The sequence below is a fragment of the Dipodomys ordii genome, unplaced genomic scaffold, assembly GCF_000151885.1.
Source record: "Dipodomys ordii isolate 6190 unplaced genomic scaffold, Dord_2.0 Scaffold5, whole genome shotgun sequence".
Classification (NCBI taxonomy): Eukaryota; Metazoa; Chordata; class Mammalia; order Rodentia; family Heteromyidae; genus Dipodomys; species Dipodomys ordii.
In genome coordinates this window covers 8,884,263-8,902,037 of record NW_012267221.1, presented here as the reverse complement: position 1 = coordinate 8,902,037, position 17,775 = coordinate 8,884,263, and the positions used below count along the sequence as shown (strand labels likewise).

The 17,775-nt window shown below is 38.3% G+C and overlaps 1 protein-coding gene across 2 annotated transcripts in view; it reads right to left on the bottom strand.

The window, feature by feature from the left end:
• The window catches only part of Gpd2 (glycerol-3-phosphate dehydrogenase 2 (mitochondrial)), a 161,169-nt gene that overhangs the window by 109,621 nt on the left and 33,773 nt on the right, over positions 1-17,775 (bottom strand). For both annotated transcript variants that reach the window (XM_013030067.1, XM_013030063.1), the window contains exon 2: positions 6,843-6,952. In XM_013030067.1, coding sequence (XP_012885521.1) covers positions 6,843-6,944 — 102 coding nt within the window. In that variant the 5' untranslated portion in view covers positions 6,945-6,952. The remainder of the gene's footprint in view (positions 1-6,842; positions 6,953-17,775) is intronic.

Genomic DNA, 17,775 nt, shown 5'->3' with positions numbered 1-17,775 from the left:
GTCCAGTCCCCAGTATAAACAGATAGATGAATGGATGGAAGGATGGAATGATGGATGGGTAGATTGATAGATGGGTGAATGGAGGGAGAGATGGATAGATGGATGGATAGTAGATGATAGGTAGGTAGGTAGATAGGTGGATAGATAGAACAATTTAAATACATAAAACAATATATATATAACTATGCAATATGCAAATAGCAGTACCATTAAATACACTATTAGATAAATATAGATATTACATGTAATAACAAGGTGTGTGTGACTTATAATACTAAAGCATATAGAAACAAAAAGAACAGTGGTTATCAAGACCAAGAGTGGGGGCACAGGAATGGGGTTGGGAGGCAAAGCAATGATTGTCAAAGGATGTGAAGTTCCACTCAAAGAAAGCATAAAAAATATAAATGAAGACTGTTTCCTAATGTTTGTTTTTACAACATGATTTTTAAAGAGAAAGACTACCTGCAAACCTATGAAAAATACCTCTGGAAATGAAAGATTATTTACTCTGGAAGAACAAATAAGTCTGGTAGCCTGAATTGACTCACAAAGTTAAAAGCAATCTGGTATACATAAAGCACATGGTAATTTCAGTTACATTAATGCTCAGAATGGTCTTTGCTGAGGGGAGGCATGGGAAGAACTTTCATATGTGAACTTTCAGAAAGCTCTCAGTGGTTTTAGCCTCACCTCAGAATAGACTCACAAAGCCAACTGCACCTCCAGAAAGTGTAATGGAAAGAACGAGATCTAGTATGTGTTAAGCCAGACAGCTCACTCTTATATCTAAATAGACCTTTACTACATCAGCCATACCACTTGGGTTAAAAAGAAACACGTCATCATATCAATTTTTCCAGTTGGACATAAAAGGTACGAAATGTTTGTTGAGTTGTAAAAAAGTGTTTTTAAATGCCCTTAGCCTATGATGAAAATAAAAAATTTTAACCAGTCACCAGTGGTTCATACCTGTAATCCCCGTTACTCAAAGGCTGAGATCTTGGAAGTGGCTCTGTGGCTAAAGTGGTAGAGCGGTAGCCTTGAGCTGAAGAGCTAAGGGGCAATGCCCAGGCCCTGAATTCAAGCCCCACGACCGACAAAAAAAACGGGGGGGGGGGGCTGAGATCTAAAGACCATGGTTCAAAGCAAAGCCAGCCTGGGCAGAAAAGTCCCAGTGAGACTTAATCGCCAATTAGCCACTCAAAAGCCAGAAGTAGAACGTGACTCAAAGTGGTAGAGTGCTAGCCTTGAGCAAAAAGAACTCAAGGACATCATTCAGGTCCTGAGTTCAAGCCCCATGATCCCCCCACCAAAAAAAATTTTAAGACTAGGACAGTCCTAGGTTAAACCTTCATATTCTCACCCTTACTCTTTGACATTCTCCTAGGCCATCTTCATTCTTCCAGCTACCTGAGCTCCCGTAGCCCTGAGGTTAATGTGCTCCAAAGAACTCCAAAGTCCTCTCTCCTAAGACCTACTCTACTCATAAACTTAAGTATTAAAAAAAAAGCGGCTCTAGCATGAGGCAACTCCCTCTCACTAACATATTAGACAGGACAAGGTGTCTTCTAAATCCAACTAAAAGTTTGTTAGTAAATCAATAATTCTAAATAGTAAGTCATAATCACTTGTGATTTCTTGGGAACAAGAAACCCAATATTACAGAGGGTTGGCTTACTGTACCCTCAGTAGGATTTAGGATAAGTGTAGGGGTTGGTGATGGAACTCAGTGGTATAGTTGTATGTCTAGCATTGCAAGAAAGAGCTCAGTTCAATCCTCAATCACTTTTTAAAAAGAAAGAAAAAAGATATTGGTAGGGCATTCATTCTTACTTCTCATTCTCCTGTCCTTTGGCATGTGGCTGGTCTTCAGGGAATAAAAAAGAAAAACAAAAAAAAACCCAGATCCTTTTGTGGCAATTCAGTCATTTACTTATAGGTAAGGAAATAAAGGAAGGGATAGGAGACCACTCTGAGGTTTATGATAAACATCCCTAGTTGTAAAAGAGAAGAAGGCCTAGAATGTGGAGAAGCCTCTGCCCCAGCAGGCAGACACAGAAAAAGATGACAATCAACATTTGCCTCCTTTCTCTCATCAGCCTCATCAATGGAATTAAAGATTTAGGCTGCTGCAGCTCCAAAAGAAAGCAATTCCAGAAGTAAGTTGTTGTCACTGTCTTCATCAGCTCCCTAGCAATGATGACCTTAGCATTCTCCTATTTTCCTCAGAAGAAAACAAAAGGCCTTTTAGGTTTCAGTTTAATCAAGAGTGGGCACTTGCTGGATATGGTGGCTCAGGAGGCTGAAGAAGCCCGGGGTGAACAAGTTCCCATCCAACTTGAGCTATAAAGAAAGAGTGGGCACTATTTGCCTTGCATGCCTGAGGCCCTGGGATCAATTCTTCAGCACCACATAAGCAGAAAAAGTCAGAAGTGGCACTGTGGCTCTAGGGGTAGAGCACTAGCCTTGAGCTGAAGAGCTGAGGGACTGCGCCCAGGCCCAGAGTTCAGGCCCCAAGACCAACAACAAAAAAAAAAAAGTAAAATAAAAATTAACATATTTGTGTTAAGAAAAACTTGACTGTGAAATAGGACAAATGAATCATCACCACCATCTCTAACCCATGCCTCACTCCCAGGTTTGGTTCAAATAACAGGTTAGGGCTGGGAGTGTGGCTTAGTAGTAGAGTCCTTGCCTGGCATGCATGAGGTCCTAAGTTTGAGTCCCTGGTACCAGATAAACAAAAAATAAGTACATAAAATTAATTTACAACTAAAAAACTAGCTTAAAAGTAAGTAAAGCTACATTTTATTCAATTTTATTGTGCTTCATTTAGCTCACTTTAAAAAAAATTATATAATCCTTGTAAATCCAAGCTGAATTAAGTGAAGAATTGACTTGAAGGGGTTTGTGAGCTGGCCTGGCAACTAAACCTTCCTACAGCACTGTGATCAATCACTTTTTAACAACCTATCCATTTTCAGAATCCGCCTATTTGTATTCAGAATGTAACCCTAGCCTACATTCTAAGAAGGATGCTTTATACTGGAACACCAAACATCCACAGCCAGGTGCCATGGAGACTGAGTGTGAATGCCACACGCTATCAAGAACTTAAAATCTACAAATGACTTTTTAGGACCCTGGTACCTTGGGGTTTCAATAACAACACATTCTATCAATTGGAACCATCATCGAAAATTAGGAAACAACAACCAAAAAGAACATAAAAACATACTAGATTAATAGCCTTGTACAATAAATAAACATTTTACAATAGCACTTTGGAGAAAAATGAAATACTCTTAGTCAACCTAAGGCCCCAGCTTCTATAAACAAACTGACCAATTAATGTCTCTAAAGGGGCAGAATGTTTTGACTACTGAAGTCAGGAAAATTTTCCTCCCTACAGTGGCTCTGATTGGCAGGTATTTTCTGAGAGAAGACAGCTGAGTTAAGGAAGGCCTATGGTCATTTTATGTCAATGGGCAAAATAGTTTCTTTCTTTTTAATTTTTTTTAACTAAACTCCATGGCTACATCACACCTACTATCCTGCTCATGGCAGTGCCTTAAAGGGACAGGAACCACTACAACAAATACACACAGCTTGAGTTCTTACATAACTCATTGATTAAATATGCCCATAGTTGTTGTTCTCAACAGACCTTGTCAGAATAAAATTCATATGTCTTCAAGCTACTGATATCTATTTCATCTGGATATCAGGGTAGTTAGTGTATCTAACTCAGGAAGGACAAAATGTTCTAGGAAATCAAATCAGTCCCCCTTTTGCCTTGACTGTCCTAAGATCTAGCCCCATCTAGATTGGTTATGGGTAGTTTCTCTTGTTTATTCTATTCTCTATAAATTATTAGAGAAATCACCAAAAAAAAGAGAGAAAAAAACAGATAGAACAGTATCACTTAGATACCAAGTTAAGCCATAAACTTTGTAATAGAGCATGTTTACTGTGGTTAAAAGACATAAGCCACATACGTTTTTAGCAACAACTATTAGATATCATGACCTTTAGTATTGGCATTTTCTGGTATCGTTTCAGGTAACACTAGTAAAGATGGCAAAAGTAATCTAATCTCCTAAGTTGCATGTCCCAAACTTCTGAAACTGTCTCAGCAGAAGCAATATCTTTACACATTTATTTTTCAAGGCAATCCTTTAAAAGAAATAGTGCATCAGGCACAAGATACATAAGAGGAACAAGTTTTGGTAGCATGTCAGTCAGTTGATAATATCTACAACATAAACACCTACAGGAAACCTGGTAAGTACTGTGCTCATGGCTCAGAATGAAAAAGAAGATGACCCCACATAGCCTGTTCAATACAATTCCTCTATAGGAGGAAGCAAATAAAACTAAACTCTGTTCATTAACTATATATTAACACATGAAGCCAGGCTCAGGTGGCTCACACCTATAATCCTCGTGACTCAGAAGGGTAAACTCTAAGGATAAAGGTTCAAAACTAACTTGGGAAGGAAAATCTGTGAGACTCTTATCTCCATTTAACCAGCAAAAAGTCAGAAGTGGAGCTGTGACTCAAATAGTGGAATTAACTGTGAACAGAAAAGCTAAGAGACAGTGTCCAGGTCCTGAGTTCAAGCCCCAGAATTCACACACACACACACACACACACACACACACGCACACACACACACACAACACTCACATAGATTCTTTTTATTGTACTTTAAAAGTTATATTTCAGGTTAGTCAGTGGCTCACAACTATAATTCTAGGTACGTAAGAAGATGAGACTTGGGGAACTTCAGTTCAAAGTTAGAATATATAGAAGTCTTTAAGACTGTCTCCAAAAACAATCAGCAAAAATACAGGCTGAAAGTCTAGCTCAAATGGCAGAGCATTAGCTAAGCAAGCAAGCAGAGCAAGTGAAAGGCCCTGAGTTCAAACCCCAATGCTAAGAATTTTATATTTTTAAAATTTTAAAAATAAAGAAGTAGTACTCATTATCTTGCCCATGTAATTGTAACCCCTCTGTACAGTATGTTCACAAAAAATTTTAAAAAAAAGAAATATTCAAATCTAAATAAATAAATAAAAATAAAGAAGTAGTTGGATATGGGTTTATCACACCTGTGATCCTAGCTACTCAGGAAGCTGAGATCTGAGTATTGCTGTTTGAAGCCAGCCAGGGCAGGAAAGTCCAAGAAACTTATCTCCAAAAATAGCAGGGAGTAGAGGTGTGGTTGAAATGGTAAGGTGCTAGCCTTGAGCACAAGAACCTCAGAGACCATACCCATTCCCTGAGATCAAGCCCCAGGTCAGGAAAAAAGAAGAAGAAGAAGGAGAAGAAGGAGGAGGAGAAGGAGAAGAAGAAGAAGAAGAAGAAGAAGAAGAAGAAGAAGAAGAAGAAGAAGAAGAAGAAAGAGGAGGAGGAAGAAAAGGTGGTGGAGGAGGAGGAGGAAGAGGAGGAGGAAGAGGAGGAGAAGGAAGGAAGAAGAATGAGGAGGATGAAGAAGAAGAAAGAAGAAGGAGGAGGAAGAAGAAGGAAAAAGAAGAAGGAGAAGAAGAAGCAGCAGAAGAAGAAAAATTAGCAATATTTCAGGCAGAACTGTATTTTAGCGCCAGCCCCTGGAAAAGTTGGTAGCAAACAATCTGAAAAACAAAAAGCAAAAGGACTGGTGGCCTGGCTCAAGTGGAAAAGTGTAAGTGGGATGCCCTGAACCCACCTCCCACACTGCTAAATAAATAAACCTGTTCCACCTCTATATTATAGTTCAGAGAGGGAACAAATACAAGGCAACTCTTTGCTTTAGAAATACCCATAAAAATGTAGAAAACTCAGTAGCTCATAAGTCATCTAGTCACAAACAGCTTACCAAATTCCTACACTGTCATCTTTGAAATAAGAAGGTTCCACCCTGCTGGTAGCACAAAATACCCTGATGTTGAGAGAAAGCAAATGTTTAACCATGTTAAAACACTGACTATACTGGTCACTAGCATTTCAAGCTGAAAAGAAGGAACTGCAACAAAATTCATTCCATCCTGGCATCAATTTTAAATAGGGAAAATGTGCTTATCATGAAAATTGAATGGATTGGATTTGGCAACTCCATAGCTGTCCTCTTATCCTGGCCTTCCCCCCATGAAGATGCTTATGGGACTTTCTTCTATAATGCTAGCTCCTCAGGATGCTTAGAACTAAGGATCATGGTTCAAAGCCAGCCAGGGTAAGAAAGTCCATGAGAATCTTCAATGAACCAGCAAAAAGTCAGAAATGGAGCTGTGGCTCAAATGGTGGAGTACCATCCTAGAGCAGACTAGGCTAAGGGACAGCACCCAAGCCCTGAGTTCAAGCTCCAATATTGGCACCAAGCAAACAAACGAGGTTTATGTAACACAAGGTAATAAGTAACTAAACCTTTAAAAAAAATAAAAGTAGAATTGAGAGTTTGATATTTCCTATTTCCTTTCTCACCAGCCTGCCTTCTCTTAAGACAAATTTGGCAAGAGCATAGAAAGTGTCCAGATATTCTGATGAACTGGACATAACAAGTCTAAATGAACAAACCCTGGCACTGGTAAATGAAAGTTTGGGGCTTTTTTTCTTAAACCAAAGAGTCACAACAGTTGCTAAATAATGCTCCTTGAAAAAGACATTCACATTAAAAGGAAATGAAATACAAAACAAGAAACACAATGTTCAGGGATCATAATTATGAATTCTGAGTACTCTAAATCAGTCTTTCAAATCACACTAAGAAACTTCTGACAGCAACTCCTAAGCAAAAAACTCCACATACTTCAGCAGTTTTAAATTTCGTATTATATTTAATACATGGCCAGTTACTTACTTGCTTCCTTTTGTAATGAGCAAATTGAGAGAGTCCTAAGATTGTAGCCAGGGCACCTCCTCCAACAAGAACAGTCCCTTTCACTGCCTTTTGAAACGCCATTTCTTAGCCTGCAAAAGGGGGGTGGGGGGGAGAAGGCAGGGAAGAGAAATAGGAAAGAAGTTAAGTAGAGCTTCATTGCATAATAATTCTAATTCTAAAGATACTGTGAATTGAGAAACTGTTAAACTAGAAAAGCAAACAGAAAATGAGGGTGCTACTAACATGTCAACTTGTATACCACATTCAAAAGCAATGACCACCAAAAACCTGAACAAGGAACTGAATTAATTATGTAAAAGTCACACACTCTTCCAAAAGAAATTAAAGAAAGAAATGCAAATTATGAGACAACTGAGGGTATTTAAACAGTATAAAGTCAAGAGAGCTGTGAAAAGAAATGTCATTGTGTATTTGACAAAACTGCATGCTGTACTTAGAAATTTGTTCAACAGCTAATCCCCTACACAAGGAGAACTTGGTAAATGTCCTGGGTCACTCAACAGGACAATAAACCTCAGTTCTGCTTCAGGTTCTTTGGGCAAGTGTTTAATTCAAACTATGCAACTCCCTTCTTGAATTTTCCTTTCTTAATGAAGACCTCACTAGAGCCATAAGCTAACATACTTAGAAATCTAAGTATGTTAGCTTATGAAACAATTCATGTTTCATGGATAGCTTCCATCAATGTTTCACTTAATCTGCAGGAATTTCTTTCACTGAGAGAATCAGAAAAGAAAGAGAAGAAAAGAAAGGTTGGGGGGAGGAGAAACAGAAACAAAAAAGAAAAGCAAACGTTTTCTTCTAGCCAGAGCTGCCTGACACCACAATTTCAAAGGAAACACCTCTGGATCAAGCACTCTTCTCTGCTCAGAGAATATCTCAAAATAAAGCACAGTATTATTAAGGTTTGAACTCAATACCTCAGGTTTGGTAGGCAGGATTTCTACCACTTGAGTCACACCCCAAGCCCCCAGGAATTTCTTCATGCTCTCATGTTGGACTAAGTAGACTTTTTAAAATATTTATTGAAACAAAAAAAAATAAAATATTTATTGAAGATCTAAAATTGTCTTAAAGCCAAGCGCCAGTAGCTCATTCCTATAATCCTCACTACTCTGGGGTCCTCAAATCTCAGTTTGAGCCAGTCCAGGTTAATCTCCAATTAACCACCAAAAAGATGAAAGTAGAGCTATAGTTTACATAGTACTTAATTGAATGAAAAAAACTAAGGGACAATGCTGGGGCCCTGAGTCCAAGTTCCAGTACAGCAGGCGTGCACGCACACACACACACACACACACACACACACACACAAACACACACACAATTGTAATTTTCTAATTAAAAAGATATAACCTAGCCAGGCACCGGTGGCTCACACCTATAATCCTAACTACTCAAGAAGATGAGATCTGAGGATCCTGGTTCAAAGCCAGCCCAGGTAGGAAAGTCTGTGTGACTCATCAATTCACTACAGAAAACCGGAAATGTTATTGTGGCTCAAGTGGAAGCCTTCAGCTGAAGAACTCAGGGACAACACCCAGGTCCAGAGTTCAAGCCCCACCATCCGTAAATAAATAAATAACCAAGAAATAAAATTCCACCAAAAAATCTTATCACCTTTATTTTACTGAAAATAAAAAGATAACATTTTATAAACAAATTCTGACTTAGAGTTGCATGAGTTGACCTGCCTAAGATTTTCTTTCCATTCACAAAAGCAGCCAGCACACCCACATTTTATGGGGAAGTCACCACCCCATTTTCCTGTATGGGTGGAGATCAGGCCTGTCTGAACCACACACCTTACACTACAAATTACCTCATAACTCTAGAATGTATTATGAGAGCAGTTTTAATTCAAGATACTAAAAGCTTGTACTGTTTCCCATATACAAAATGTGTGTAATTATTTTGATAGTGACATATATTTATATTACATTATCATATCTAAATTAAAGAACTTCAGTACCGTTGCTATGCTTCTACAGAAAATACATTTTGAAATGCAATAAATTATATACAAAAATGGAAGTTGGTATTTCTTTTAAGTTTGTATTTCCCCTCTCTGATCTCATACTTGGTTGGAAATTCCAAAATTCTAAGACTCTTCATTAAGATTCTTACCAGGAAAATATTTCACGTGAATACTCAGATAGGAGAGGTTTCTTCAGTAAACTTTCCATCTTGTGCTCACACTGGGCAAGATATTGGTGTATACTAGCTAGAAACTCCAGCATTCGTCCAACCTCAGGCAAAAACCTTAATCCTAGGCTGTTCTCATAGTAAAAACTACAACTCATCTGTCTTCACACACCATCACCACTCAAGGCAATGCTGAAAATGTTCACACAGGTGCTTATTTTACAACAATGGAAACCCAGAAACAGTATGCCATCACAACACTAACTGGACCTCCCTGTGATTTCAGAACAGAGTATGGTATCCAAGTTTTATTTGTCTAAACAATGCATGTTGCCTACCCCATAGAGACAGCAGCATTGGTGGTCCATTGGATGTGAGTGTGGTACTGGACTGACTTCAGTTTAGTATCATTGCTCCTGTCATGTTAGTCATGTCATTGATGACCTCACAAGGGATACCATTCATCAACATAGACAATGAGAGATATTACATAAGCACAGTCAATGGAAGTGTCTTCCATCAGAGCTATTCATTCAAGAGGTTTTGATTCCTTCATTCAGAAGTATGGGTTTCCTACCCACCTTATTGTAATCTTTCAATTTGATTTGCCCAAGGCCAAGACTTGTGAAAGGGGTTATTTTTATGCATTATCACAATAAGCCACTAATACTGCCAAAAAACAATTCACATGTTGCCAGTAATATTGACTCTAATAACTATCCTTTCTCAGTAGTTTCATAAAGTAACTTAGGCTTGAGAAATCATTATTCTGAAAAAAAAAAAGAAATTCATTATTCTGACTAGGATCAAATGGTTATCTAGCTATTCAGAATGAATGAACCACTCTCATAGGTAATTCAAAAACAAAAGCATAGAATTCGTTGCACCTACCTCTCCTAAGACAATCATCATTATTTTTAGAATAACAATAGCTATTGTTTATTGAGTACTAAGTAATAGAAACCATGTTTTTAATTCCTTATATACAGTAGCTCATTTTACCATCATAACATCTAATTTCATAAAAGAGGAAGCTATGGTTCTGAGGAAATAGAGGATTTGCCAAAAGTCACCCCCTAGTAAGAAAACCATGACTTTGTTTAGGTTCTTAGCTACTGAGTATTATTGTCTGCTTTTGGTCTCAAGACAACATCTCCACAAGAACAATACCCCATTTTGCTATCATTCCTAAAAGAAGATCCTTTTATCAAACAATCCCCCAGTGTGCAGTCATCAGAGTTCAGATTTCTCTTAATAGAACACAAAAAAGATTACATTAAAGTCCTCAGCACAACCATGTTAATAACAGCACTATTCACAATGGCCAAGACATGGAATCAGCCCAGATGCCCTTCAATAGATGAATGAGATCAAGAAAATGTGGTATACATACACAATGGAATTTTACCCATCCATTAGAATATTATTCCATTCATAAAGAAATGGATTGGAAAAAATGTATTAAGTGAAATAAGCCAATCCCAGAGAAACAAAGGTTGTTTAGTGTCCTTAATTTGTGGTAGATAAAATGTACCAATAAATCTATATGTGAACACATTAGGTGATTACAAATGAATTAACTCAAGTATAATACTATTTCTCTCTACAGAGAGCTCAAATAGTATTTTTTTTAAGACAGATTAGGTGTAAGCTCAACTCAGAACCAAGAAATGGGTACGTGCAAGATGGGGATATAGGGCCAAGGAAAGAGGTGCAAATGAATAAAGGAGAGAAGGTTAAAATTCATTCGATATACACAAAATTAATCAAAGAGACAAAAGGGTTGGATCTAAGGAGGAGTGAAATGTTGAAGAGGGTGAACTGAACAAAATGTATTGTTTTCATAAACTACTTTGCTAAATGGCACCTCCTTTGTACAACTACTTAAAGATAATTTTTTAAAAGTTAAAGCTGAGGATTTGGCTCAGTGGTAGAGTGCTTGCCTAACATGCATGAAGCCCTGGGTTCGATTCCTCATTTCCACATAAACAGAAAAAGCCAGAAGTGGCGCTGTGGCTCAAGTGGTAGAATGTTAGCCTTGAGCAAAAGAAGCTCAGGCACAGTGCCCAGGCCCTGAGTTCAAGCCCCAGGACTGGCATAATAAATAAATCCTGTGGCAGAGTATCTACCAGTAATCTTCTACCAGATTAAACTACAGGCCTTGTTTTCAAAATCAAATAAATATAAACTGTGTTGAGGACCTGTACATTTTTACATTTCTTTCTAAGGAAATAAAAGAAAGAAGTTTTCATACTAGTTACAAAGCGGGAAAAATGATTTCCCTCTAAGCAATCACTGCCACTAGGAAGTTAGCAAGGCAGGGGCCCAGACAAGTCTCCACCTTTGCAGTTAAAAGTGTGAGAAAACTACAGGGAGAAAATAATCCAGAGATAAAATTAACTTAGCACAGCTCAAGGTCCATGCTTTACAGCCTATTAAATCACATGCACACTGAGAGGACTGGCTCTGGTGCTGGCAGAGACCAACTCTAATTCTGCCAGGGAGAATTCCAGTTCAAGTAGCAAAGCCTAAACAGAATGGTGCTCACTTAAATATATCTGGGGTCTTCTCAACTACCACAAAGAGTGTTTATAATCCACATTAAAGCCTGACTTGGAAGGATGTTGTCAGCAAGGTTCTATATTATTGTACAACAGAGAGATTAAGTCTGACTGAAAGAATGTAAAAATTCTTTAAAGAAGCCCAGATATTTGAGAAGGATTTTTTTGTTTTTGAGGGGAAGGGGTTGGTTTTCTGAGACAAAGTTCCTTATATACTCCAAGCTTTTCTTAAATTAGTTATCCTCCTGACTCAGCCTCCCCAGTGGAGGCAATATAGTTGTGCCTGGTGAGAGAAAGCCAGAGGAAAGGAAAAGATATAAAGGAGAATACGCAGAGAACGTCTACATAAAGAACAATTATTTAAAGAAGAGAGTGGAACTCAACAGTAGTGTTCCATAGTAATTCCACAGGAGTCATCCGGCTTGGCTGATAATGAAGCTTAAGAAAGAAGGCCTGTGTGAAAGAGAGAAAGCCTCTGCGTGTATGATAAAGATATCTTGATGCTATTGTTTTTAGCAACAGGAAGTTAAATGAGAGTTCCCACATGAGATGACATAAGCCAGGTCTAAGACAGATTTGAAAAATGCAAATACAGAATCAATGCTTTGCAGAAATCTCTAGTGATAGCAATCAACTAGAGACTCTTACAGGACCTGACAAGGGCTCATACAGAGAAGCAGACAGAAACAGAACACCTTATAAAAGGTGTGAGCCTGGACAGCTAGGTTGTCCCTATTCAGATGGAGAAAGAGAAGAAGGTTTGAGGGACATAAAGGGCTCATCTTGGCATTAGGGAAATTTGAGATCTTGACAGAAAACTTACTGATAGAAACACCAAGTGGACTATTTGAGTTTAAAGCTCACCACCATAAGCACACATAAAGGTGTGGCTTGAGAGACTTCAGCCTAGAACTGACAGTTCTCACTGTACACAGTAAAATAAGCATGATTGCTAGCAAACAGAAACTAGACTTGCCACTTGTCAAGCTCTGCCTACCCATGAGTATGTTGACTGCTGCAACTTCTGGATAAACTGAGGTTTTTTTTTTCTTTGATTCCTAATGACAATTTTTCTTTTAAGTGTCTTTGAGTAGTTGTACAAAGGGGTCTCAATTCAGCCTATCAATATAAATGATGAGCACAATGCATCTTGATCAATATCACTCCTTCCATCATTTTTGCCTCTTCAGTTCCAACCCTACCGATCCCCTCAAGTTCTCTGGTTCCATTTTCACAAAAGTACATGAAATATTATGACTGTATCTTCCCATCCTTCCTCTCTCCATTCATCTACTCCACCTCCGCCTGACTTCATTCCTTCTGACAAAACATGTTTCGGTACCCTGATATTCACTTGAACAGTACAGTTGTTGTTCAAAGGAGTAGGGCCCTTGGAATCTTCCCCTGAATAAACCATACTTTAGTCATTTTCAACTGCAGTCTTAGCTATCATTTGGGAATTGTGCACAGTTAGAGTCACAATGACAATAACTTCTCAGATTTATTCTATATACATAACCACTTACCCCTGTCTCCTCCGATTCAAAGGAAAGGCTGTCTCTGGGCTGATTTATAGATTTGAATAACTTTACCAAATACTTTTTTTTATTCCTGGGGCTTGAACTGCAAGCCTGGGCACTGTTTCTAAGCATTTTGTGCTCAGGACTAGTGAGTGCTCTACCACTTGAGCCACAGATCCACATCCTGTAGCTAGAATCACAGCCATCAGTGTCCAGTTCCAAATACTTTTAAAAACAAGTCAACCACCTACTGAAAAATTCAGAATGTCTCATCAGAAACAATGAGCAGGCAAACTTATTTGAGAAAACTATCTAGCTACAAAACTCAAGTTCCTCTCTTCCTCTTTCAGTGTCATCTTTCTTTTCCTATCAGCCTTCCCTTATGAAGATGTTATTCAGTTATTCAAAGGAAGTGTTCCTTCAGTGAGACACTGAAGGAAACTAACAACCAAATAAAAATGAAGAGGGGGAAACTGGCATGAGTAAAATTTCATGCAAGCAGGGAGCAATGGCTCGTGCGTATCTATAATCCCCAAATCCTAGATACTTGGGATTGTAAGGATGGTGGTCCAATGTCATCAGGAACTCAACATTAGCTAGCCTCCATCTCAATCAATAATCAAGGAATGATGACATGTATCTATCATCCCAGATACACAGAGACAAAAGTAAGATGATCGCCAGTCAGAGCATAAAACACAAAAAGATCCGGAATATAACTTAAAGCCAAAAGGGCCAGAGAAGTGGCTCAAGTAATAGAACACTTGCCTACAAAGTGCAAGGTCCCCAGTACTGCCAAACATATGCATATGTCTTTTCATGCAAATGGGAGAAGTCCTGAGTATGTTCAAGTTTACAACACTATCCTATACTTCTGGCCTCCTTTGCAGAAATTCCAATACCAGATTTTTCCAGTCTCCATACTTGCTATTAACTGAAGAGAATAAAATGGAACCTCTCAGGCCAGCTGTTGGTGGCTCATTCCTGTAATCCTAGCTACTCAGGAGGCTGAGATCTGAGGATTACTGTTTGAAGAAAGGCTATGAGATTTCTATCTCTAATTAACTACCAAAAAAGCTGGAAGTAGAGCTGTGGCTCTAGTGGTAGCAGTAGCATGCCAGCCTTAACAAAAAAAAAAAAAAAAAAGTTCAGGGGTAATATGAAACATCTCAGGATTTTGATCCTTTCCCTCATTTCTTGTATGTGTGATTGAAGGAAGAAAGGGTATGATCCAAAGATCATTTTCAGAATAGTAATTTGATCACTAGCCTTGTAGTCCTTGGGAAATGGGTTCTCTAGCATTATGTAAGTTCTTCCCTGCTCTTCTTGTGGTAACTAGAAGATCCCAGAAGTACAAGACAATCCAAACATGAAATAAAATCCCAGAGTATACCCTAGCAGTAACAGGGGCTACAACACTAAGCCCTTTACAAATGAAGCATGTAAGCAGGACCAAGGATAGCATCAAGTGCCTCACACTTCAGATGTGCAGCACCCCTCACTCGGGAAATGAGCATGGAAATCTCCTCCTGTGTTTATTTCCTCATGTCCCACTGTCACACTCAAGACAGGCACAACTCGTGAGGCCAAGCCAAATGACTGCCCCATATAAATCCAGTGATTTTTAAGAGATAAGAACATGAACTTTATCAAATAAAAGTGTAGGGCTTCCTTCAGAAGAAATATTACCCAATAAATAACCTATAATCATGGAACTTGAGAACAAGCCTGTAGTAAGACACAAGAAGACAAAGTGAGCTCAAAGCATCTTCCTATCCAACAACCTACTATCAAACATGTCTGTATCTTACTTGTACATTAATATGTTGAATTGAAACTCCTTTATATTCAAAAAAGCTCCAGAAGTGGATCTGTGGCTCAAGTGGTAGCACACCAACCTTGAACACAAAAGCTGGAGGGCAGTACCCAGGCCCTTTTATGGTGCCTCAGTACAAGCATAAAAAATAATAATTAAAAAATAACAAAACATTGAGAAATAAAAAAGAAAGCAATAGTAAAATAAATAAATATGTCAAAATCTCTGGGTATTTTGAAAGAGACACATTTTAACAAACAAGCCCTTTTTTTAACTGCAATTAATATGATAGCATATGCTTCATTCAAGTCCCCATCAAGAAATATTTCATGGTTTAGATGCATCAAGCATACATTGCTACCATGATTACAACACAGACAGGTAACAATCAAAAAAAAATCACATCCTCTTTCCCTAGAGTTTACACTATAGTCTTTACAATGCTCAATTCTGCCTCAGCCCCACAAACAAACAAAACAAAAGCACTTCCACACGCATTTTTTATAGCAGTCCTTCATTCCTACAGATCACAGGGAGAGCCTCCAGCATGCCTTTTGAAGGTTGTCAGACATAAAGGAACAAAACAGTAAAATCAGAGGCACAGCGCCTGCTCTCTGCAAAGGGAAGAGTCCTTGTCTATAAACTAAAAATGAATCATTCTTTTTGGTTTTTTGGCTTAAGACATCTTTCTAAAAGGTTTAGGCCCAGACCAGGTAGGAAACAGTCACAAAGTATTCATAAACAATGATCCCAACGGAAAGAAGAGAATATAGCAAGTCCTGAGAAATAGCAGACAGCCATCTTCAGTCACATTTGTGTGTATACATATATGTGTGTATACAAGAATATGTGTATATTTATACATATATGAAAGCACCACAAAACAATGACAACCTGAAATTTTAAAGGCTCTATATATACTGCACAAGATATGAAAAATCAAGGGTTTTAGAAGGCACTGAAAAGTGTTCTGTCGTATAATACAAGATACATGAAAAGACAAAGTCAGCAGAAAAGCTAGAAACGTATTGTATTCTGATTCTAGATGCACACATGGTTGGGTTGTAACCCTTAAGAAAACTGAAGTGTACACGTCTGTGAAGCTGGCACAGCCTCAAACCCTGGCTTTATCCCTGACTCCCACACCCACCCTGCCAGGCTGCTTCAGGGAAGGGTATGTTCTTCTATATTCGGTCCAATTCCCCAGTCCGTGCCAGAAGGGCCCAGGCCAAATGATAGAAAAGGTCTTGACAAAGGGACATTAAAAGAGGAAACAAGAGGGACAAAAATCAGAAAACAAAGTGAACGAAAACTAACATCAAGTATTTGTACTGATTCACACTGTTTCAAGCCAGAAAGTACTTTGGAAAAGTTTCCTAATAGTCTTTCTGGGGTACCTTCAGGTCAATCACATCATTTTAGGATGGAGGAGAGAGAGGAGAGGAGAAAAGTGAGAAGAGAAGAGAGGGAGAGGAAGAGGGAGGGAGGATGAATGAATAGCACTGAATAGCATTTTAGAAGCAAACCTACAGTTAGGAATAACAGAAAGAGGCTGGTTCAGGACAGCTTTTCAATCCCAGAGGAGAGCAGCTCTTCAGGAGTTCAACAGGAGGCATGTTGTTGGGTACAGAGTTCAAACCGGAGTTCCAACAGTGTAACAGGGGAAATAAGGTCAATAACTGAAATGAGCCAAGTAAAGTCTATTTATGGGGGAAAAAAGTCTCAAACCTGACATAAAGCTCTTTGATATGCAATTTTTGTTTGTTTTAACTTCCTATACAATTTCATTACCATTTATTTCAAAAATCTTCTATAAAGAAAATATATTGAAAGGGAAGGTGCTTAGTTGAACAACACACAGATGCTTACAGTCTCGTGGTCATTTATTATTTAAGGTCCAATTTTATACATATGGTGTTTTCAAGGAAACTCTCATATTGTATTCTTGTATTTCTGCCATTTCTAAAATGCACACAAAAATAAAGTCACAAATCTCACTTGGTTTCCTTATTTTCATGAGGTTCCTTATGAGATTACCAGAAAGGAAAGAAACCTACCTCTGCTAATAGCAAATTATATCCAGTCAGAGCCAGTGATCCTAGTTTAATTCACAACAGAATGGTTTGTTGTATTTGCCTTTCAGAATTTATATAAATCATAAAGAACTACAGTTATTGCACATATGTACATTTGTGTTCTACTTTAAATTTATTTTAAAATCAAAATATACACTATCATGAAAGATAAAAGATTTCTCCTTAATGACACACTATTTGTTAATCTTATGTTAAAATATATTTCTCCCTCCTTTTTTGTTAGCTATTGCGGTTTGAACTCAGCATCTCATACTTGATAGGCAAGTGCTTCCACTTGAGCCACACACTCAAACATTTTTGCCTTTAGTTATTGTCCAGATAGTGTTTTGGTCCTGACAAACCTCAGACCATGGTCCTCCTCCCTATCCTTCCCTGTACCTGGGATTACAGACCTAAGCTAACATACCCAGCTTATGTATTGAAATAGAGGTCGCTTCTGCCCAGGCTGGTCTCAAACAGCAATCCTCCTGATCTCTGCTTCCTAAGTAACTAGGATTATAAGTGTGAGTCACTGCACCCTCATGAAGCCTCTTTTGTTTGTCATATGAAATTTAGGGTAACCCTGAGAAGCCAAAATTAGAATGACCCTCACAAATGAAAAGCAGGGGCATTCTTTCCCATTCCTTGTAAAATCACAAGTCAGATTGAGAAACTCAGTGGATGAAAAGGGAAGTAGGAAATTACACAAACTGGCATTTACATATCAACTAATAAGAAATAGTTCATTAAAGTACAGTTGATACCCAAAAATGG